The sequence below is a fragment of the Numida meleagris genome, chromosome 5, assembly GCF_002078875.1.
Source record: "Numida meleagris isolate 19003 breed g44 Domestic line chromosome 5, NumMel1.0, whole genome shotgun sequence".
Taxonomy (NCBI): Eukaryota; Metazoa; Chordata; class Aves; order Galliformes; family Numididae; genus Numida; species Numida meleagris.
The window spans coordinates 19,361,462-19,386,263 of NC_034413.1; the positions used below are offsets into that span (position 1 = coordinate 19,361,462).

The window sequence follows — 24,802 nt, forward strand, 5'->3', positions numbered from 1 at the left end:
GAACTCTCCTAGCAGAGACTCCCAGAAAGCAGGTGGCAGGAAAGCACCCCTCCCTTATTTTACCGATGAGACAATAGGGTCACAGAACAGATGCACTGTTTCCTTGCAGACATACAGAAATTCGATGGCTAGCTGGAAGTGGCACATATATCTTCCAGCTCCAGTCCTCTCTCCTCAAACACCAGCAGTTCCTCTTCCCTGCTGCAAAGCACAGCTGCTCAGGAATCCACCAGAACCATGTCAGCTTCCCAGCCAGCATGACAGGCCAAGATTCCCAGAGCAATTATTCAAGCCCTTCAGTGAGGGACCATGCAGGAAGGAACAGCACTGGGCTAGAGGCGCTACTGTTTTAAGCATCAGAGAAACTCCCCAGATGTGTACAGTTCTGCTCAGCTTAGCCTTAAGCTTGCACTAGAGGAAATGTCATGTCCCACACTCTAAGCCTACCATGCAGATGCATAAACAAGATGCTGAATTCTGAGACAGATGTAAAAAACTGTAATTTCTTAGGCCCTTAAAGATTGATGATTTATTACAAATTCCTTTCCTTAGTCATGAATCTGACAGTCAGTACACCCCCACATCTGATGTCTAGATTTCACTGTTTTCTCTCTAAAAAACACAAGCAAAAAAACCCTTCAAAACAGAAAACATTTCATTATATAAATAACTGTTCCAGGTGCAAAACATTTGCTAAGCAATCAGGCAGATTGTGTTTTCCTAAAAGCTGTGCTGAACTCATCTGATACCAGTCCTTATGTATTCTCAGCCAGGCTCTTCAGAATAAGATGCAGTCTCACACATAAAGCTATTCCTTGGCCAAAGCATGGCTACTAGAAAATTTAAAAAAAATAATAATTTTTAAAAAGTCTTTTGCCAATTCACAGAACCATTCCGATGGCTGGTTTGCACTGTGATGTCCAGGAGTGATTCAAATGTATGCAAGTGTGGAAATGCTTGTGGTTAGGCCTGCCTGTTGTGGGTAAATCTGTACATGCATTTGGATGGACACTGTAGTTATAGGGCAAAGAGAAAGCTTTCATACACATCAGAGGACTGCCTATGGGGGTGGAATTACACAATGTCTGGAGCACAAAGAAGTTTTTAGTTTCTGGACAAGGAAAATCAGGTCATATACAGTTACCTTTTTTTTTTTTTCCCGCTGAAAAAGCTGGTGAAAAACACCACCAAAGAGAGAAGGAATACTGTCACCACCTTTCCCTAGGCAATGCTCACACAGGAGCACGAGAGCTGTTCTGTTCCATGTGCCTCTATTTGTCCAGTTCCCGAGGAATCCCCATCAGTTGCTGCAGGGACTCAAGGCTGCCCTGAGGTTCCCCACCTGGGAGGTGAGAGCATGTTAGCCTAGCTGTTAAAAAGGCTAAAACGGTTTCACCGTTTTGTGAAAACACCTAAGGGCAAGAGAGCAGGCATTTGGCAGAGGTCTTTTGCTGGCTGCTCCCCTTTTAGGGACAAGCAAGCTGCACTGTGGGGCTGGCGCAGTCTGAAAGGGCACTGACAGTGCTGTGGGTGGAAACCACGTTACTTGCTAAAGAATCAGTTTCTACTCAGAAAAGAGACACTCTTCAGAATGGACACGGGTTGTACATGGTAATTCTGTGTGCACAGACACAGTTTTCAAGGCCTGAAACAACTCCTACAACCACCAGTGCAGCTTGTCCTACCAGACTTTGGAGGGAACTGAGATAGGCTCCAGCAGATGACATGAATGCAGGAGTTCAAACCTGGCCTGCCTAGCAAAAACAAACAGAGGTTTCAGAGCTTTGGTAACACTTTTGGGACAGCCAGGAACTCAGGATTCTTATCAGCATCTGTTGAAAGTAAGCTATTCTTTCATGCTAATCTTGGAGATTTCCATTTATTTTACTGCTGTCTCTCTACCAAAAGAAAACTAAAAAGTCATAGGAGCAATGAACAACGTAATGTCAGCTGGATGCCTGGAGGAAAGCATGCCTTTCCCAACAACCCATGCACACTGAGGAGATCCTTGCACCTGTGGGAAATGCCAAGCAGCAGTCCAGGTACAGGGAGCAGCAGGTTCACAGGAGCAGGAACTCAGCACAGCTCAGCATTTCACTCGGGATTTATTTTCTTCCACTTTCAACATAAACCAACTCCATGTACAACTCATTTAGCCAGAGTTCACTGTTTGTTAAGTACTCCTCCAGAAAACCAATGCCACATTCAATCTCTGAGAAGCATTGCTACTAGTTTTCCCTTCCCGGAAGCTAAAAATTACTGCCTTTCACAAACAGCATCCTTCTCCTCTGGTGTGAGTAACTGGGAAGTTCTAACAGGAGCCAATCTCACAAGAATAACAGAAATAAACTTCATTCTTTACCAGGCAAGAAAATTGTTGGCAAATAGGTCATATGTTCATGTAAGTTTCGTCAAGATGGAGTTACAATTCTGCTTGTTTTTTAAAAAGTTGCTGCCTAGCACAACAGCAATTAATATCTGAACAGTGCCACCACTCCTGTAAGCAATACAAAATTCAATCAAGACCATAGATCAGACATTATATCTGAACTCATCTAAAGCATAAGTATAATTTTCATGGGACATGCATCTGCCCATATCCATTGCCAAAAAACAGAGCCAGCCCATTTCCAACACCCTACATCATGTCCTATGTGCCATCAGACTGTAAAAGAGACATCAAAAAGCAATTTGAAAACTTACAAGGAAGAATGGTCTGTGGAAGTTTCCAGAGGAGTAACACCTGCTGTATTCTGCAAAAGTCCAAACAAAGGAGTCATTGATACACATTTACATGCCAGGAGTAAGAAAAAGGCTTGCTTAAGTCATTTTCCATCTATCGCTCAAATATTAGCCATTATGAGACATGGAAGTTTAAGGCGAAATGCAATTTAAGCTGCCAATGTCTTTGCAGAAAAGCAACAATTTTCCTGAGTTCCTTCAGGGCAGTGACAGGTTTTTAGCACAGCCAATGCCTTTTTGCAGCGCCTATTCTTTTGTCTGCCAATGAGTCATTGTGCATAAAGCCAAAAGCAAGAAGAGATAATCAGCTGGGCCAGGACCAGGAGACACATGCTCATCATTATTTCCCCAAGCTTCCCCCACAACCAGTCACTGCCCGCCGCTGCTTTAAAGGTACATTACATTTCTGCAGCACAATACATTCTTAAGCGTTCAAAAAAAATAGCAAAGCCTAACAAGAGAAGCAACATTTCAGTTCCATTTCCTTGCTTAAGGGAAGCAATGCAAGCTGTACAAGTTCAAGAGCAAAAGCCAGATCTTATCCACTTGCTTTAAATCCATCTGATGCTGCCTAGGCACGTTACTGAAAAAATGGAAGGCAATTTTAAAAGAAATGCTGCATTTGGTCTACCTGAGGATTCCTATGTAGGAAGAGAAAGCAAATCTTGGGTTTGAAAAAGCAGCTTTTTCAAGTCCTGGTGAAATGCCGCAGTTTCAAAAAGGAAAAAAAAAAAAAAAGCCCAATGAAAGAAAAAAATGGCGTGTTACCAATTTAATCTATCGTTTCATGGCTCAGGTCCTGCAGAGCCTCGGAGCAGCAGCAGCTGACCTGCCCTGGAAGGCCACGGCAAGGTGCAGGGTAGGGAAAATGGTGTAAAATCTCTTGGGAATATCCAAACGTTGGGCAGCACACGCTGCTAGCAGGGAGCAGCAGGGCTTGTGCGAAGGGAGGGTTGATGGCAACATGCTTGAAAGGCACGAGATGATGACGTGACGCCAAGCAAGAATTTTAAGCTGATTGCTGCTGCCTATTCATGTGAAAAATAGAGAGGTTTTTTTTTTTTTTTTTTGCAACACAGAACTCAAAACCCTAAAGGGTTACTTGGTGTAGTGGTAGAGGTTGAACCTTCCAGGGCTTGTGCGAAGGGAGGGTTGATGGCAACATGCTTGAAAGGCACGAGATGATGACGTGACGCCAAGCAAGAATTTTAAGCTGATTGCTGCTNGGCACGAGATGATGACGTGACGCCAAGCAAGAATTTTAAGCTGATTGCTGCTGCCTATTCATGTGAAAAATAGAGAGGTTTTTTTTTTTTTTTTTTGCAGACACAGAACTCAAAACCCTAAAGGGGGACAGGGGTGGGGGCGAGGGGTAGCTGAAAGGGAACGGGGGGAGAGGAAATCACTGTTTCTGAAAATGGATTTCAAGCCGGATTCTCAGCATCACATTCTATTATTTCTGACAGCGACACAGCAAGCCATGCAGTCAGAATGGTCAGAACCATTATTTATCCCAACCTCATTTAATAATCATCCAGCAGCGAATAGATTAGAGCAGAGAGTTTGGAAACAGGGATTGGCAGCATGAAAAGAATAGGAAATACCTTCTGTGGCTTTTTATGTGGCGCTTTATAAAGCTTCTCCATTTTTTCTAAATCTGCCTCTAACTCAGTCTGGTAGAGGTAGAGGTCTTTTTCTAGATCAGTCTGGTTAAAGAAGGAGAAGAAGAATGGGAAAATAATGCTTAGGGTTAGGGGAAACCAAAGGAATGTTAATTCTGAAAAATAAATAAGCGAGCCTTTTTAATTGAAAAAGTCAAAGATGGTACAGACAATACACAGAAATTCACTAGTAATTAATTGCGCTTCAATTGTTACAGAGGAAATTGATTTAGGCATTTAACATTCAAATTAAAAGACGCGCAGGCCTTCTAGAATCTAATTCTACAAACCATAAAGTTATAAAACCCACCTGTAAAAAAAAGAAAGAGATACTGTAACAATATGCAATAGGCTGTTAGTAATTATCATTGCAAGTCAAGATAGCAAAACCACCACTCTAAACTACTGCTGATTATGATTTAAGAATCGTTTATTAAATCAAATTACTAGCTACTTGTTAGGCAAATGAGCTCAAGCCCATTTAAAAAATAAAATCACTCACAGGCACACAAAACCCAAGCAACGTTACAAAAAAAATCCACATACACACACACACGCAGTAGATGCTGTAGTACAACATACGTGAGACACAATTACCTTTCTATCCTCTCTAGTAAGGATAGAGCAATCTCCAGGAGTATAATCCCAAATCTTTTTTGGAGGCTGATGGAAAGCAGAGGAAGGAAATGAGGAAATGAAGATAAGGAAGACATCACAGAGAATATGGAAACTGGATTAGAACAGAGAGGGAATACAATAGGGGATTTGCATCAACACTGAAAAGAAATTAAAAACAAACAACAAAACAGAGAAAGAGAGATAGAAAGAGGGATAAATCCGCTCTAGCACGAACATCAAGAGACCACGGGAGGCAAAAGGGAGCATACATGCAGTCTGGGAGGGGCTGTTTTCAGTAGTATTTGGGGTTAGCTTTGTTACTGCAAGGTGCTCTAAGGGATTTAGGGCTCTCTAGGAGGAGCCTGCAGCTGTGGTTAAAGCATTCTTAATAAACACACAGAAGAAAAAAACACAAAACAAAACAGGGAAAAAAATGACACAGTCATAAAAAGCATTTGTTTTGCTCATTCTTCTTTTCAAAAGGAAAGGGTAAAACAAGGGCTTTTGGTAAGGAAAAGGGAGATATCTTTCCCACCCCCACCGGACTCTGAATACATACCATGTGAACAAATGGCTGAATTTCCAGTGTTGGCATTGCGGGGCAATGAGAACGCAGAGTTGTTATTTGCTATTATTCTCTTTCAGGGGGTTGGTTTGTGGTGGTTTTTTTAGTGGAGAGAGTGGGGCACAGGGAAGTTTGGGAATGAGTTATTTATAATTTATCCTATGGGTAAAGGCTATTTCAAAATACAATTTTTCCTGTTTTATGTACATGTAAATATCAGGAAGGATTATTCAAAGTGAAAGACCTTTGTCCTACCCAAATAATGCTGCGCCAACATCCTTCTCTCACCTGACATGCACCTCACTGATACGCTCAAACACTTTGTTTTTACTTCGTGAAATCAAAATACCTTTGCTCTGTTTGCAAACAAAGTCAGCTCTGTTGGTTGACTTAGCATCATCCTAGGAGTCCGTACTGACTGACAGAACTATATTATCAAAGCATCTCTGATAAGGAATCGCCCAGTGCCAGTCAATTGAAAGCATGATTGAGCTACAACATTTGGGTCTTAGTCCAGATTCCATCAAGCCTCCAGAAAACCTGGGTCTGTAGTTTGAATCAGACTCACTTCTAAACTTGGACTGCCACTGTAGGGGTTGAGATGAGCAGCTGGCAGACAAGATGGTGCTGCAAAGATTTAGGTTTGAAACATGGAGGCAGGAAGTGGAGGGATAGAGGTAAGAAGGCAGGGCATGCATGCGCCCAGTTTCCAGCCCTCTGTTCACAGCAAAGAGCAGACTCAGGGGCTGGGAGAAGTGCCCACTTGTGTGACCACACAATCCCAACAGAAGACAACCGAGCTCTAAACTGACAGGCCATCAAATCTGGGGGGGCTAGGGGGCACCATGGAGCGTGAGGTCACAGGTCAGGAAGAAGGAAGGAAGGAGCATGTGGGAATTCAGTCTCGGCAACACCCTGGAAAAGCATCCATGCTGCACAGAGCAATCTTCCTGGATGCTCTGCAGGCACACATCTACATATCTGCCTAGAAACATATCTGGGATGTTGGACCAGCACAGCATCACTTCAACTGCCCTTAGGAAGTGCACGGGCTTTCTTCAATGCAAACCCCTAACCTGGTCATTCTGGTGTGTATGGAGAGCAACACCACAGCCTCACAAGAATCCCGTGCTTCCTTCTACCAAGGGTGTTTATTGTCCATATTGCATAGCTGCAAATAAAGTCATAAAAATAGGGGAAAATATGCTTTTACAAGTATACATTATCTGCAGCACTAGGCAGGGGAAGCTTGACCAGACTAAATGGGACTTAGCCACCAGCTGGTCACAAAAATCTGGTCCTACCATGTCTAAAGTGAGTAATGCTGCATGAAGAACACTATTTGGCTCTGGTCACAGGGCTCAATGAAAGCTTTGTTGAATTTGTTTGGTTCAAGAGCAGCTATCAGTAAAATTCTGAGATAGCATCCTCAATTAAAATCCCCAATGTAATGCTGAAGCACTATGTATGTAGTGTCACACTCATTCGCTGGTGTAGTTTATCAGGGTGCACACTTATACGGCTTTGGAGACAGAGGAAGTTGACAATGGCAGTCATTTAAAGGGAAGCTGTAAGAAAGCAGGCCTTAACAACAGTGCCCCAAAAAAGACGGTGAACTTGTCACGAGAACAGATGTTCTGTTGAACAAGAGATGGGCTGTTGGTATAGACTGAGATGCCCTCTTTTGATGTATGGTCAAGGCTGCACGACCCAAAGGATGAACATTCACTTCTAAGAACAGATATACCCCCAATTCTAGAAAGATCTAAGGGCATAAATGTTCTCCCTTCTCTGACATGTGTTCCACTAACTTATGCTAAGTGGAAGGAACCTAATCCCAGTAATGACAAAACTGCATCCCCTGCAGGAGCCCATGAATATTAACTGCACAGTAGCAGAGGATGGCAGGCTTCTTCTCACTTTATGCCATGTTATTGTGAAAACTGTAGAGGGTTATATCCTTAGAATGACATTGCTTTAAAGCCCCAGTGAAGATGGATGCAATTCACCTGACATCAACTGCCTAAAAATTAGGGAGGGTTCATCTCAAACACTTCTGAGGCTCTTTCTGTAGCTTATGATGGAAGATTCTGCTACAAAACACAGTTGCCTATGATGGAATGGACAGCCCAGCCACCGACCACACCTCTTTTTCAACAGAAATTATACTATTTTGATTATGCAATCAGAATAGGCACCCAACCAAATTCAGGCAGCTCCAATCTGCAGAGGAATTTTGTCACATCTGCGAGAACTGTGAGCAAAGCTCAGGTTTCAAGAAAACCTGCCCTCTGGTGTCCACGCGTAACAGCCTTTGAAACCAGTGCTGAACTCTAAAGCATATTTGTTTTATTATACATGGATGGAAATCTCAGCTGTGCTCAAAAGTGGTGTGCATTGGCATTTGACAACTGACCTCAAAGAAAAAGAAAAAATAACCACTGTACTTGGATAAATGTGGGAGGCTGATGCTGACCCTCTGGCGCAGTAAGAGTAGTTTATTAAACAGTATTTAATGATGAGGTTCGTTGTGTTTAATCAGTGAGAACCAGTTTAATCGGTGAGAAGAATGATACAGACCCATTTTCTTTTGCCAGCAGCCCTGATCACTGGTGTGTTCCTCCATCAAAATGTCCTTTGTCCTATCTAATAATTAAGCTTTGCTTCATCCTTTTCCAGACTGAGAGATCAAGGCTTTTACTTTCTTTCTCCCCCCCCCCCTTACACATAGCAACACAGCTCCACTTGAAAAGGAAGCACTCTGTTCTCAGATTCCTTTGCTTTCAACAGCCAGGGCTATTCAACACAGTCTGATGCACGCTATTTGGGCAAGGAGCAGCTACATGCATAAGGAAAGGAGCAGGAAACGGGGTCATAATCAGTTATGGATAGCTGCAAATTGCAGATCCACAGTTTACAAGGCGAGGCCAGGAATTAGTAAGTGATTTACCTTGATTTAAAGCTACCTCTCAGCTATCCTAGATCTTTTTGGGAAAGAGGGAGAACTGAAAGAGGACTGTCATCAATGAGAACAGGGCATTACTGCTACCATTAAGAGTAAAAATGCAGATTGAACTGCAGTGTGTGAAAAAAATATTGTCTTGTTGGTAAATACAGCTGGAAGGTGGGGAGTATTTGAAAGTGGCCTCAAAATACTCAAAGCAGTCACAAAATGACTGTTTTGCATCAACACCGGGGGGTATTATGAACAATCATTTTTAAATGAGTAAGGCAGCTGTGCCAGGTTTAGAGCCTAGCAAAGAGATGCGACAATAATTAAAGAAAAGAAAAGAAAAAAAAAGGCAGGTTGATTTTACTGGTCACCGCAACTATCAAACTTACCGGTTTCCCAAACTCCAATTCCGAAAAGAATTTATACCAAGGTTCATTCTTTAAATCTATCTCTTCTGGGCTTATATCCCGAGTCTAAAGGAATTGGTGATAGGGGAATGGAAGAAAGAGAAGGATAACATTATGCAAAGAATACACAGAAAAAGACTGTTAAAGATGCAGATTCCACGGTTTCCATTCTAAAATGTCGATATTTAGACTTATAATTTGGAATTTCTATAGCATCTCTCATGGAGGCTATGAACTGCTTTGCAAACATCGGTTAGGCCTAGTAGCATCATTGTGAGATACATAAATATGAATGAATTGCATTTTAGAGATCAGGAGACCCACACAGAAAGAGGTTATGCAGCTTGCCCAGAGTCACTGGAGGCTCAGTGGAAGAGCTGGGTGTCAGTCAGCCCCCCAGTCCTACTGTCAGGCATTTCCACCGAGACCAAAGCTGCATGGTCTGGTTGAATCTCTATAAACTGTCATTTGGTTAAATGAAAAAAGGGAGATTCAGTGAGACTTGAATCAAACACAGCAAAATACTGCATCTTTAACAGCACATGAATATGTGAGAAACCCTGTTCTATACACTGCAAACAGGGTGAAAGGTGGTCTTCTAAAACAAAGCGGACACAAGTCAGAGAAAGCACATTTCTGACAGATCTCTGAGGGGATGGATACAGAGAGACAGTAATACTTGTTTCTTTACAAATAAATGTTAAGAGAATCAGACAAAACTAAAATGAAGGAAAATCAGACAGGACAGAAAACACTGCAGTTGAAAAGAAAATTTCCTTTTATTCATTCAACATGAAGTGTGTCCTGATGCAAATCTTCATGTAATGGGGTTAAGGGGGGCGGGGGGGGGCAGTTCACAGCACTGCTTGGCACTGCTGGATGTCTCAGACTGCCACAGCCATCAGGCAACACAAAAAAAGCTCTATAGAAAGAGCGTAGGACTGATTCTGAAAGAGGAGCAATGCTTCCATCTGAAAGATAAATGCTAACATCGCGTCTGATCTCTGATCTCCTGGAGAAAGATCTGGTCATTTCTTCAAGGCAAAATAGAAGCAATGCCTCCATTTTTTCCTTCATTGCACTCTAACCCAAGTACTCATCTCACTATGTAACTGCAGTTACAGAAGATAATAAAAAAAACACTGAGGTCAGTGGGAGGCACTTCATTGCTCTGCGATGGTCTTGGATTGGGATTCTGATAGCCACAGCTCCAGGTGTGATTAGCAGGGGATACTGACAAATCTTCTGCTGCTTCCTCAGAAACACAAAGATAGATCTAGTTACTAAACAGTGACTAGTTACTGTTGTACTTAATGAGACTGATGTAGACTGTGAAGTTACTATTTCAAGATGTTCCTCCTTCTGTGATTTGTGGCTTGAAATTAAAGCTCAAAAAATAGGATCTAAAGTAACACATCTATAGCATTCTTCTAATCTTCGGTAAGCTCAGTACAGTTTTTCTCAATTGCACTGAACGATGGTCCTGCTCTTGGCTTTTAGATTCTGATTAAACAGCTCCATTAAGTATCTTATGAAGTCTGAATGCATGAACAGTGCCACTGGTGATGTCAGACCTTTCCTAAGGCTTAAGTATACAGATGATGCAGGTCTTTTGCCACAAGGTTTAATCTTGGCTATTTATCGTCAGACAAAATTGGCACTGAGGTCAGCAGAAATCTTGCTCCATGATAGACTGAACGAATGGCATTGTCATACCATGCTCAAACCGCTCCTCCCTGGCACTTTCTCTATTGGGCTGAGCCAACTCCCAGTACAACCAAGAGCCATCCATTGCCTAGTAGTCCAACAGGCCCTAGATCATGTGCTGATCAGGGGTAACTTTCCTGAAGTCAGTGAAGGACAGGAATGAAAAGAAGTTGGCTGCAGGATCTTCAAAAAGCTATGAGTCCTGATTGCACTTGGAGAGAAAAAAAGAAAGCCCACCAAAACACTAAGTAGTAACACAGTAACATCAGACTTGATTCTTACGTTTCTATTGATTTAAACTGCTGTTCAGTGCCTGTGTTTCTGGATAAAATTTATGGTATGTTTTTCAGGATCAATCTACTTACTGTATGCTTGGATCAATGTCTGAACTGTTAAGGCATAGAGTGCAGTTTACATTTGGAATTTCACATGCAATTAGCAACTCCAACCAAATCATTCAAATTAATGCCTATATAGAACAGTTACATCTTTACGCATCAAACTGTTTTTTCACTAATAACCCCACTCAGTGTCTTCTAGCACTTTCAGAGTTGCACTTGTAACCTGAAGGGCCTTAAGTGGGTAAAGGTGATTTAAGCAGGACTGGCTGAGGTTAACACCACCTCTCTGCCCTGCTACTTGCCACATATTCTCACCCAAGCCTGCAGAGTGAGATTTCTGTATGTGCCCTAGCTGTCACAACTCACAGCTTACTAATTCAAACTGAAATTGGTAACAGTTCACTTAATACTCCAGGTCACGCACTAGTGTAGCTTGGGAGCCAGCTCACATTCAGTTCTGCCACCCCTGCCACTGAAGTGGTAAGATCCAGCTAAGGAAGAAAGCAGCCAAGGGGCTGTGTTCTAAAGCACCTCAGAAGCATTCGCTGAAGCACATTACTGGCACTCTAAAAAGCTGTTCAGTGTTTAAAGCTAATGGCATCAAAAGAACACAGAAACTGAACCAGGCTGCTTTGTTGCATAATGCTTTCAACCCTACTGCTGTGCCCTAGAAAAAGTACAGCTGGCGACACAGCTGCTGCAGAGGTCAGTGTCAAACGCGGATTAAAAACTAGGGTTAGTGATCCATACTTAACACAGAAAACAACATATCCAGAAGTAAAGAAGCCTCTCAGTCCCCCTGGATCTTGCTTTATAAAGAGAGTCAGTGTTAAGAAGTTACACAAAACAATTTTCAAAACAAAATGTAACAGAATACATCACACGAGCACTGCAATGTAAACATAAGGAAACCTATCGGAATGGAATTGGACAAGCACTCAGGGAGTATATCACATTTACAGGATCAAGGCGCACTCTAGGAAAAGACAAACATTACCATCTTTTCACTGTTCAGAACGGAGGACTTTCCTGGCTGATAGTCATAAATGCTCCTGGGCTCTGCACGGTATTTTCTAGTGTCCACCTTCTTGTCTGGAGGCTCCCAGTCCGTCCTAGGGAAAGAAAGATCAGTTAAACAAATCACTGTGGTTTCCGCGGAGTCAAGTACTTCTTTTGACAGGCACCTTCTCCTGCTAATCCTGGTTTAATCACAGTACTTTTTTCATCCAGGAAAGAAATGTGCTGCAGGAGCAGTTCAGATAGGACTCTTGATTGTATATTTGTTTTTCTACAACAGGCAGAGTTTGACATAGCTCAGACACTGAAACCACTGGAAGAGGGTGGGGTGGCTGTCTTCCTCATACTTTCAGTGAAATGTCAGACTTCCATGTCTTTCCTGATTGAAAATAGTGTAATGATGAACTTCAAATTAAACTCATAAATACCAACACGTCCAAACTTTGAGCAACATGGATTAAATCTCTTCTGCTAAACCTCTTCATTTTGGCCGTGCCACTGACCTCGCACCTAACAGTCACCATACACAAGTGCAGCATCTAACCAAAACTGTTGCCACTCCAGGTTTCCTCCCACTTACCCTATTGATCTGGTTTAGGATAGGAACCACCCACCACTGAGAGACCCTTCTCTCTTCACTGATTTTGGAAGACACAGGCAAATAAGTTCTCTTTGAAAGTAAAGCAAGATGATAATCAAAATGACTGGACCATCAACACTGTGAAAACTTCCACAGTGTTAATCATTACTGCTTGGAATTAACTTGATTGCTTAAGATTCCAGCCCCAGAGAAACTTTGCCCGGGTGAAACATTGTTCTGTTACTAGATAACAGGAAGCACTACTTATCGTGATTCTTTCACTTGCAAGAAATTTTACAAAGGGCCTTCAACTTCTGCATAAGGAAGAGATGGTCTATCAGTTCTATGACATGAGATGTTTGCTGAAATAGCACTCTGAAATCATGGCATTACACATTTGAGGCATCAAGTGAAAAACATTAAAAGCATGCAGAATTTAGTGAAGGAAGGAGGACCAATTCAAAAGCCGGGAGAATTCCACAGGACATATAATATTCACTGCCCATTCTGCTTTCCCTTCATTTGGTAAATGCATTCATTACGCTTACAAAGAGTTTTTCAATGCTTGGTAACAAAGCAAAAGATCAGGACAGAAATCATCTTGAAAGCTTACTAGCAATCTTGAAAGCTAACTAGAACCTACTGCCAATGAAGTTCACACGGGTGAGATGACTCAGAGAAGGGCAGTATAAAAAACCTTTTCCAAGGTTCAGCATAAATTCACTTCCTGCCCCTCTGCAATTATTGCTATTCACTTGTATTCTGCGGTGCCTTTACAGTGTCACACTAAGCAGAGACCTCCCACTGTGCTTCTGTGGAGGGCACCCATAGACACAACAGCAAGGAAACACTCCCCACTCCAGCAGGAAACTACCTATGTAACAGAGGGTGCGATGCCTGCTCAATAAAAGATGCAATGAGAGAGCAACCTGTGGCAACAAAGGAGTTCATTAGTGTCCTGCAGCAGAGTCAGAGTTAAAGTACACCTCCACCTCCTCAAAAAAGTTCATCTGGAGTTGTGGAGCTAAATCTTCCACATTTGTTCTCTTCCTATTAGAAGAGCTTTCAGACACTCTTCCAGTATTGATCTAAACATATCTTAGTTCGGGTCACCTTTCTGGGCTTGATTTCAGCGACGAAGTACGGTTTGGTAGGGGCAAAGTGGCAGACCTCTTAAACACCTTCTCCGAGTCAATATGGTCCATCTCACTCTTGGAGCGAGGAACTGAAGGCTGGCTTCTGGCTGTAGAATAAATGAAATACAGGAATGTTGATGAACTGGATAGGAGGCTAAGAAATACATCCTTAATATACTCCCTTATGTTTGAAATATTATACAAGAAATGGGAATTACTTACTGTCCTCACAATAGGAATAACGAGGAGAGTATGAATCAGAATCTTCATCTGAAAGACAAAAGCATTTTGCAAGTGAGCTGAAGAAGCCTTCCAAAAGAAGCATCAGAAATCCTTTTCATTTCCATTCTTACATTGGCCATAACTAGAAAGTAATATTCCCAATACCTACCACAGAGAGGATCCTAAAAAAGAAAATGCCAATGAGGTTTAAATTGCATTTAAAAATACTTCCTAGATTAGATATAAATATTAATGTAGTACTTATACTAATACCTTTCTCCAGCCTCTCAAAGCACTTCAAAAAACAATCACTTTTTGTCACAAAACGCCTCCAGAGCAAGTGTTATTAGATCCACTTTATCAAAAGCTGAAAGATAAATCGAGGATCTAAATGCTGAACTGTATGCCTAAAATAACTCAATAGGTGACAGACACAGTAATAGAGCTCAGGAGTCCTGCTCTCAATCACACACAGTAATCGCTGGGCCATCTTGCTTGTATTAAGTAGCACACCAAAATGAAGTATGTTCACTGACTTGGATTATCTTTAAACATTGATAACATTCCTGGCACAATACACATATGTATACTTGCACTAAGAGACTGTCCTTGCTCTGAAAAGCTTACCTTTTGAATGGGAAATATACATCTATAGAATGCAACAGAGGTGTTCAAGCAGCTCTACAAGAGCCAACAATGACTGTGATGGTTGTAGGCTCAGGGTAGATATGCCCCTAAAAGAGGTGGGAGGATGGCAGCATTACTACCCCCTATTCTACAGGTGATGTCCAGAGAGTGGTTTTGACTATCAAAAACCTAGAGGTATCTTTCCACCATCTTCACTTCAGCATGCTTTGGAATAAATCCTCAATGAACTGCATGTGTTAGCATGAGGAGCTGGAATCAGAACTGGAAACTGGACCCACAGACCCATCGCCTTTCTCTACCGATGAGAGTTCCAACTATCAGGGAAGTATTCTAGAGATATCTGTAAGACTTCAAGGTAAAATGCAAGAAGATAAAATGTAACGCCTGCAAAGAAAAAGATATTACTAACATCTCTGTGAATAATAAACCACTGAAATAGCCAGATAAAAATAGAGGAAAACATAAATAGATGAAGAAAAGAACATACTGTACATTTGTCACATTAACTTAGTGATGTCAATCAACAGATTGAAACAATTTGCAGCTTCTCTCTCAAGGAGTAGCTGCTATATCCAGCCACATCTGCTGGAAAAACAATTTGGCTAATACAGCTGACCTGAACTTGCACTCATCGCTTAATTGAGCTTTTCAGAAAGGCTCAGAGACGTCTTAAATCTTAGCCCCTCTGCTGAGTTTCTCTTGGTGAATGAATTAGAAGGTTTAAGTTCTAAACACAGTTATTGATTTCTGGTATGCTTATTATAGCCTTCAGGCAAAAAAAAAAAAAGTAAGGCCAATTTTCAGGCCAATTTCCATGGCTTATACTAAAATGACAGAACAAATATCAATCTATTTAATATCATAACAAGGAATTGTTGAAAAAGTTGACTGCTATTGCTGTACAAAAGGTGGGTTTATACAAATAGCAAAATACTTGGTAAATCACCATCTGTCCCTACAAATAGGTACAAACACATCTAATACCATCTTTACATCCAATCATCTCTCAGTATTATTTAATGCTACTGAACAATTAAAAAAATTGATCTACTTAAAAATAAATGTCAATACTCATTAAATATCATTATTCAGGCAGGAAAAATTCACTTCAGATAAATGCTAGGTTTCCAGTTGCAACGATTTTAATGTCTAAAGTAACAGAGAAGAAAACAATAGTATTCTGTCTCTTCAAATATCTTTTGAAGAATGTCTGTATTTTCTCCCATTTTATAGCAATTAATAGTAAAACACAGAAATCTGGAATGACTCCATGAAGTTCAAAGAGTAAAGCAGAGATGAGCATTCAAACAAGATCTCCTCGCTCTCAGAGCAGCATCCTATCTACGCAACACTTATTAGTGGAGCTGGCCATTGCCAAACCATACTTCCAAAATCTGATTCTTATTGCAAGAAGTGGCAGTTCCCCTGCAGCTCCTAGAGAACCTACACGGTGTTTGTTGTTGCTGCTGTTGTCTGTTTTTAAGGTTGGCCAAAGTCTCCAGATTTCAATATTCTTAGACTGTTAAATAATTTTAGAGAGGAACCCAATCTTAACGTTTTTTAAGAGATCTTACACAACAGTCCAGAGCAAAAACACTAACACCCAGAGCGTACTGCAATTTAAAGCTTGAGGTTTCACCCCATCTCTGTAAAAGCCCTCTGCAGCTGAATAGATCACTCTGAAATGTATTCTGAACATGAAATGTGGACTCCAACCCATCTACACCGTCACATGTTCTGGATTCCTTACCAAGGAAGGAATTCAAGCAGGTAGTTGAGAAACATTTCCGAATATATTGTAAATAATGAGCAAATGTTTGGTCCAATAAAATATCAGCCACCTAAACCAGCAAATTACTTTCACCTGCACATTTGAAGTGCATAGGGGAAATTTATGGGAAACCAGATTCTTAACGCAGTAAAACCTTTAGTGTTACAAACTGTATTTGTAAAGATAAAGAGTGAGGTGGATTTTCAAACTTCATTACAAACAAGAAAATAGTTACAAAATTCTTTTAGTGACCAGTTACCAAGGCTCTCCCTCTCTCTCATTTGTATCAATATGCCATTCTGCCAACAGAAAACAATTTATACTACCTTGTAATTTGCAAGACAGGACTTTTCACCTGCAGGTTTCACCGAGAAATAAGTATTTTAGATATCCGTATGACACTAATCCACATTCATTTTCACAGTGAAATGCACCTTACTTCTCATCTTCTTTGTGCATTTCAGCTGGAACCCAGATCGTACACTTTTCTTTTTACAAAGTACCCACCAAACCCTTAGTATAAAAACTGAACAAAATGGTTAATTAATAATCTCACCAGGGCTGGCTTGAGGCACAGGCTAAGTAGGCAAGTTCCCAAATAGGAGGATCTAAAGCAGAACCAAAACATCAAGCAAACAAGGCTGTCACCACCACCATCTCCCTAATCAGGAAACATCCATATGGCCAATGTCTGCAGTGGATTCCAATGTTTCTAATATATCAGTGTTTTCATACATATGCACACAGTTGTAGGATTACTACTGCAATAAATACAGTTTCACCATCCCTGAAACATAACTGACAAATCTAGACTATACTTGAAATTTAAAGGAATCTCCTGAGCACATGAAGAGGCTAATGTAAAGACAACGATGTAAGTTACAAGATGTGCAGAATGTGACTGTCACATTCTGCTCTTGCCTAGATATGCGAGTGCACCTAAGGCCAGCCCTGAACCCATGTTACCAAGATACATTTATTTTAAAGGACTGCATTGAGGGACTGATCCAAAACCCACTGAAGCAAGCAGCCATTTCACCAATAGACTTCAGTGGCATTTTGGTCTGGCCCTAATACCGTGTTAATATTCAAAATAAGAAATAAATAATTAAATAAATGTGTTGATCCAAAAGGAAGGCAAGAGAAATCTGAGTTAAATCACATCTTTACACGTATATCAGCATTTTAGGCATGTTAAGTTGTCACTGCACGCATACAGCTAAGTACAATTGGTAAGCGCATAAAACCAAGCAAACCTCAGGTTTACAGCATTAGTCAACTACTAGTTAGAAAGCCAGAGGAGCACTGCAAAGCCAAAAAAGTATCATACAGTCAAGGCAATGCTTACAGTGCAGCAAATAATTATGAGGCAGCACAATGCTCAGCAACTAGAAAAAACTCCAGGAAGAAAATAAATGGACAAGGCAGCATTTGTGCAGAAAGATAAAGATGATCCTTCATTATTACCTTCAGAGATAGGGCTAGGAGTAGACGCAGGAAACTGGTATGTAGGAGAATAAGGATTGTCTTCTGCAGCAGAGAAAAGCAGTGGATTTTGAGGCTATCCACAGTGAAGTGGAGGTTCTGCTTCATCCCCCAACTTCCTATCATCACTTGGCTTTATTGCTTATTTTAATAACACTTGATTAAACATCATCATACTTCAAAAAAGGATTAACGGATTAGCGAAGTTTTAATTATTTTATACATTGCATAAGAAGGTATATTGGGCATAACTAAACCTGAATCTAGTTACTATTATGGTGCTATAGTACAGTTAACTCAAAGCACGAGACAACACATACTCTGACTAAGCTTCTGGTACCTTCAGGTTTTTGCTGGATTTCAGGAAGTTCAGGAAATATGTAGGTAGGGCAATAAGGGTTTTCTTCAGGAGTGTCTAAGGAGAGGAACATGATTTGAAAAAGAACAGAGAGTAAAGATTTAAAGGGGAAGAATGGCAAGACAAGAATCCACACAAGCTGCAGAACAGTTCCTCGTGTGCTGATGCTACAGCATGACACTACCCAGATGCTTTCTTGGGCCCTGAGGGAGATCCTGCAAGCAGAAAGGACTGAATTCATTCTTCATATCCAGAAGTGTGGGCTCTGGCTGAACTGAAGAACCTCTGTTAGGAGCACTGGGGTGAGGAAATGGTTCAACTCTTTCTCACTCTATCCAATACAACACAGTGCCTATATATGCATAAAGCTCATCATGACAGCACCTGCAGTGGCAAATAAACCCTGGAGCATGCAAAACTGGAGCTGTGTTATGTAAGCGCAGTTCTGAATTGCATTTGCCTGCACATGAGCCTGTTCAGAGGGTTCAGTTTGCAAACACTGCTTCAGCCATTTCTCACACAGAAGAAAGAACATGGATGTATCAGCAGCCAGGCACAGAAGTGCCTCAAAGCAGTAGAGTCCCTCACCACGACGAAACTTTAATAGAAATGTGAAACTTCATGTTTGCAAGAGCTTACTACGGTTTTGAATTTTGAATGAAGAAAAATGTGAAGCTTTGAAGAGTAGAATTCAGATTCTGAACTGCCCAAAATCAGTGGAAATCATTTCCTTGATTTCAGTGAGCCTCAAACCAAGTTCTGTTAAGCAGGTACTAAAGCTTTACGCTGTAGAATTTTATTCTCGTGCGTAAAGTTGATTCAGTAACAGCTTAATAGCATTCAAAGGTGTTGGGGGGGGTACCTGCTAAAACTGGAGTTCAGAGATCAGTTTCTTAAGTGTAGACTTAATGGCAGCCTCCTGTACACTCAGTAGTACACTTCATGAAGGCACTGCAGCACACCTCTCAGAACAATGAGACCTTGCTTTGGACTTCACTGCTTTCTTACCTTTGTTTTCAGAGATTTTAAATACATTGGTTGAATTCTGTGGTGCAGAGTAAACACTAGTTAACATAAAACACTTCTACTGAATATCCACAGTACGATTTTTCACATGTATTAAAAGTGTTGTCAAGGTGGTCTTGTAAAATAAGTAAAATGACCCATCACACAGTACCTCTATTTAGCTTGTGTATCTGTTTGAACATTGTCTTGTACCAGTCCTTCGATCTGTCTGTATTCTATTGGAAAAAAAAAAACACACACAAATAATCACAAACATGAATTCTACCACTCTTTCAAAGTCTTTTTTTTTTTTTAAACAAACCTTTCAGCAGTTAGTATGGTTATCGCTCTGCTTCCCGCTTCATTTATTATTGCTGACTACCTAAAAATCAATGCTATATGAAGCCAATACTTTAAAATATGAGTAATTTCAGTCAAATGTATAATCTAATACAGGCTACAGGCTTCACTGAAGTTACTAACACAGTGGAAGTTCTGTAGGAGTATGTTCTAATCAGTATAGAACAGTACATTATGTGGAAGATTGTACAGAGCAATCCCATCTTATATTCACCAAAAAAGTAGACACCATGTGTAATTTAGTTATTCACTGTGTCCAATGGACACATGCAGTGTTCAAGTCACTCCAGGCACTAGCTCTGAGTGCGTTATTCTTTTCATTGTAATTTCACTTGATAGTTGAAAGAGATTAAACATGATGTTTAGAAGAGATAACTGCCTTTAAGATGGCTAAAATAATGCAAAATTAATATTCCTCTTTGCTGCTATCAGTGAACGAACAATATTCTCTAATATGATGGAAAGAGAGACTCATGTTTGATTTTTTTTCACCTGATGCTGAAATTGGGTCATCGATAGAAAAGTTCATAATAACATGCGCTGGAACTAAAATGATATCTTTTCTTACATCTCTGCAGCCTTTGGCTCTTCAGCAAAATCCCCAAGTTTCAAGACAGACTGAACTTGGCCTAGGTTTTCATGATGGTCATTTTTCCATTGCTGCCTTACCCTCAATGGAATGCCAATGTCATCAACAGAAGTATCAACCATGTGCTGAGGGCTCTTGACAATTCTTCTCTTCTCCTCCATTACCCTCTTCTCATTCAGCACTGGCTCCTGGACTGGCTTGACTTGTGTGAGTGCCAGATCTACTTTATCAGAAACTAGTCTATCTGGCACTGAATCTGGAAATGAAAACAAGGGATTCTTATGTCATCCCAGCATTCCATCAGCTCACCATACCCCACTCTTTTAAGGCAAGAACCCTGGCAAATAGTTGATGAGACAGACTGTGACCCTGCCAGCTGTGGCCAGCACCTGGGCTGAAGGAATCTGGCAAGAACACATTTGATACCAGCAAAAGCAGGCTAGCATCTCTTCACACATCTCATGACAGGCTCAGCTGTTACATAAGACAAGAAAAGATTTCTGGTTTTGGAGACTTTTTTTGATCTAATCAGTGACTCTGCAATTTCATTCTTAATCAGCTACATGGTAGTAGAGCACTACTTTTCACAGCTTGCACTCACCTGCCTGAAAGTCTTATTTGTTACAGTCAGTGGGATAATCTCTGTGCCTTAACTTGAATTTGTAAACAACAAATTCCACTACTGTTGGTTAGTATATGTACAATTCCTCTCTATGGGAGGAAAAACAACTACTTGCTCCAGACTGCCCTGATTCTACCTGGAATTCCTTGATGCTGTCTGACTGACATCTCCATATGCAGCACCACTGGGCAAGAAACCATAGAATCACAGACACCTTAGAGTTGGAAGGGACCTCTGAGGGCCATCTAGTCCAACTGCCCTGCAGTGAACAGGGGCATCACAGCTAGATCAGGTTGCCCAGGGCCTTATCCAGCCAAGAATAATTGAACCAGGGAGCCCAGACTGCTCTGAAGATCTACCATGCCCCGGAGAGCTGTAACATGACAACTCTGGGGCTCTGCTAAGGACTCTTTCTACATGGACTTTCTACAAAGAAAACATCAGTGATTTTACAGTCTGCCTCATCAAGGATTTGATGGGTCTTGTTCATTTTATATCACTGCATGCACTGAAGAGAGAGAGAGGTTTATTCACATGCACATCACCATGCTGCCCAAAGCCATTAAATATGAAGGAATCTGAGAGGGACAGTTAGCAAAGGAGAGGCTCATGCACAACAAAGCATTGGTACTCTGAGCAAACACAGTTCTGGCCTGCAAAAATCAGTACGTGACAGATTTGTGTTAGAGTGGTTTCTCCTCTAAAAAAATGAAATAATATTTATAAAAAAGGTCAACATGTGGCAAAGCATCAATTAAGCATCTAACTTTTCCTATTCTGTTTTCTCTCCCTGGTAATGGACATACACTGTCTTCTGGTCTTTTTTGTGTTTCTGTTGCAAAGGGCTATTTTGTACTTAGTTCATTCCCCTACGTCTGGGAGAATTAACAGCCAAATTCCATACTGGAATATTTGCGACACAGCTCCAAAGATTTCTAAAGCACTGTTGGAGGTACATACCAAGCCACAGTATTTAAAAACATCAAATAGCCAAACCTGGTGCCTGGCTGCACAGATAGCCACACTGCACACCCCACGGCACCTTCAAGGTCAGCAGCAATATGGGGCCGCACAGCAAGAGTTCCACTGCTGTGATAAAGTGGATGCAAGAGGCAGGGGGATGAGGTGGCCACCTGCACCTCTGTAGTTGTTTTGACTCACTAAGAGCAGGTACAGGCCCAGCTGTGCAAAATGGGATTCACTGGCAGGCCACAGGCCATTTGGGTCCAAACAAGCCACAGTGTGAGCTATCTCTAGTTTAGAAAACAAAAGAGTTCCTGATCGTAAGGGAAACATCTTGTGAAAGGGAAAACCAATAGGAAGGAAGCCTCTGTCTGCATGACACACAGCTGAGCTGCACGCACTGAGGCACCACCAAGGGAGAAACATGCAGCCTGCCACTTCAGCAGGGCACAGCAGAGAGCAGCGACGGGCTGGTGTGGCACCAGAGGAGCTGGCTGGAGGGAGCTGGACCCTGGGAGTGGGAACAGGAAAACAACTTTTCTTCCCTGTCAAGGAGAGGCTCGTGGACTTGCTGCAGGGGCAGATACAGCTGCAAGGGGAAAGAAGGCCAGCAGCACACCTGCATACTTGTCTGCCACAATTTTATCATATACTTTTTAGGAATCGGCACAAATACTTCTGCTCTTGAAGTCAATGCTGATTTTTATTTCTCTCCCCATCCTGTGCAAGAGTGACTCTAACAGTTATGCAGGGAAACTTGAGAATACGTCCCACGTCAGTAAACCTAAAGGCTCAAAAGGCAACCAAACCAATCAACAGGTAAGTGAATCTTACGATGAGTTAGGCATATTAACACGGCCACACAGGCAGCATGTGGAGGAGAGACCAAAATCAAACACTTGGTGACCTGGACCAAGCCAGGACAAACATCTAAAGTCTTTCTTTTGCAGTTCCTGGGAAGCATGTTTGCTCAAGGCACTCCACAACTAACAAAGCAGCACTTTGCTCCAGCAGAGGCAGTGGGTGCGAGGGAGCAGACCTTTCACATCATACCTGCCAGGCTACTAAGCCTTTTTTGCTGTTCTGTGGTAAAGGAAGAAACAAAATGAAGAAAAATACAGAATAAATGGGTGAGACAAACAGCAAGTGCTCTGGTGCTGCATTTCTGACAGGCAAGAAATATGCTGCAGACAGAATGGCAGCAGCTGCTGGAGTGAGTCTGTTTTCAGATACACTGCTAAAGTGACAATCCACAGCCCCTTCTCCACACAGCACTCTTGTGGATAACACAAATCTCGTGATGCAGTGCCCAATACACTTGTAAAAAGTATTTTTTATTTTTTAAATACTAGAGGGAATGAAAAAAGCTGGACAGGAGACAATTTTAAAAACATTGAGTACTCAGAGTCAACCAACTTGATCAGTAACTGTTATCATTAACACAAAGTGCATTTTAAAACAATAATGCTGTAGTATTTCATAGAGATATAGGAAAAGATCGAGCCACTGTCAATGCTTGCTGAGTCTCAACACATATGAATGAGTCACAGATTAAGCGATGTGCCCACAGACACAAGTTGGGTAAGGCTATGAGTTTCAGAACAGTCACTTTGTTTTACAGCTTTTCATTACTGACTTCCCAGACTGGGACATCTGTGGTATATTCTGGGGTGTTTCACTACCCTTTATAAGTTGACAGTCAGAGCTGCTTTCAAAAGGGCTGTCCAAACAACTTGCCTGAGTCACAGCTGTGAATAAACCAAGGATTCTTAGCTGTGTTCTTTGCTCTATCCACTGCCTAGCAGTTAATCTAGTTATTTAATGCATGAAAGCAATTTGAAAAGAATAAACATTTTACTTACATACAAAACACAGACACTCTTGAAAGCTCATGTGGTTAATGCAAAGACTACAAAACTTTATATATATTAATTACACCTGTTAAATACTCATAATAAATCATGCCATGCACTGCCTGCTTTGGAAATAACTGCTTTGTGGTGGCATGGGACACTTGCCAAGCAACTCTGCAGTAGGTGAAAATCCTCCATTTGTATGTTGTTTGCTAGCAGAATCTGTCTTCGGTGGATATTTGTACTAAATGAAGCAACTTAGCAAGGGAGACCAGCGTTTATCTTAGCTAAATGAAGCTCCCTTACTAGCAGAGAAGAAGTGCTGTTTCTGTTTCTTTTTGTTGGTTTTTTCTTTTTGTTGTTGGTTTTTTTGTTTATTTGTTTTACATGAAGGTGAAGTTCTCTTTCTACTTGTGTCTCAGAGTGGGAAAGAGCTCCTGATGGACAGAAGCTGGGGAGGTATCTGCTATCTCACTCTCCCACCTGACCAGAAGCAGCTTGCAGCCTCAGGCACACACTAGGTAAATGAGGATTTGATCTTTGATCTTGTGTTCTGGGACTGTAAGCAAAGGCCAAAGACTTATTGGAGTCTCAGAGGAAGGGCTGAATAGAAGAACATAACTGCTGGCAAAAGGGAAGGAATGACTGAAGATGCCTTCAGGATTCCCAGAGGAGCAACAGAATAAATGAAGACTTGAAACCAATAACAGAAGGGGAAGAGGAAACAAATATTTGAGTATGTTTACTGCAAAATTAAGATGTCAAAATAAAATGCATCAATCTAGACAACAACAAATGTGAAGGAAAAATTCTTATTCTGATGCTAGGAATGAACTAGAGGATCTGAAATGACTTGCTTACAAGCATATATCTTATTCAGTTGGTGATTCTGAAATCCGGTATAAAAAAAAATTCTGAGCTCTCTCATCATGACTGAGTAATTGTATTCACCATGTTTCAAATGTCATGACCTGTTTCTAAGTTTAGCAGCTACAAAGCAAAAAACCTTAAATGATTGCAGATTAACAAACCAGCAAGTAAAGTATAAAATAGGACAGTAGGTGATGTCTGCTACAACAGTCACTCCAGAGAATAAGATAACTAGCTCCTTAAAGAGCAATCAATAACCCACTGAGGAGAAAAAAGGCCATATTATCCATCTGGAAGAGTAACTGAACTACTGGAGATTTCAGATTGCC

At 41.2% G+C, this 24,802-nt stretch overlaps 1 protein-coding gene across 36 annotated transcripts in view; it reads right to left on the bottom strand.

Moving 5' to 3' along the window:
* The window catches only part of SORBS1 (sorbin and SH3 domain containing 1), a 163,132-nt gene that overhangs the window by 23,953 nt on the left and 114,377 nt on the right, over positions 1–24,802 (bottom strand). For 23 of the 36 annotated variants that reach the window (XM_021398263.1, XM_021398280.1, XM_021398278.1 and 20 more), the window contains 10 exons: positions 22,804–22,833; positions 20,246–20,421; positions 19,389–19,452; positions 13,950–13,997; positions 13,705–13,834; positions 11,992–12,106; positions 8,929–9,012; positions 5,001–5,066; positions 4,347–4,448; positions 2,704–2,753 (listed from right to left, as the gene is read on the bottom strand). In XM_021398263.1, coding sequence (XP_021253938.1) covers positions 2,704–2,753; positions 4,347–4,448; positions 5,001–5,066; positions 8,929–9,012; positions 11,992–12,106; positions 13,705–13,834; positions 13,950–13,997; positions 19,389–19,452; positions 20,246–20,421; positions 22,804–22,833 — 865 coding nt within the window. The remainder of the gene's footprint in view (positions 1–2,703; positions 2,754–4,346; positions 4,449–5,000; positions 5,067–8,928; positions 9,013–11,991; positions 12,107–13,704; positions 13,835–13,949; positions 13,998–19,388; positions 19,453–20,245; positions 20,422–22,803; positions 22,834–24,802) is intronic. The other 13 variants (XM_021398281.1, XM_021398261.1, XM_021398283.1 and 10 more) reach the window with 11 other exon arrangements.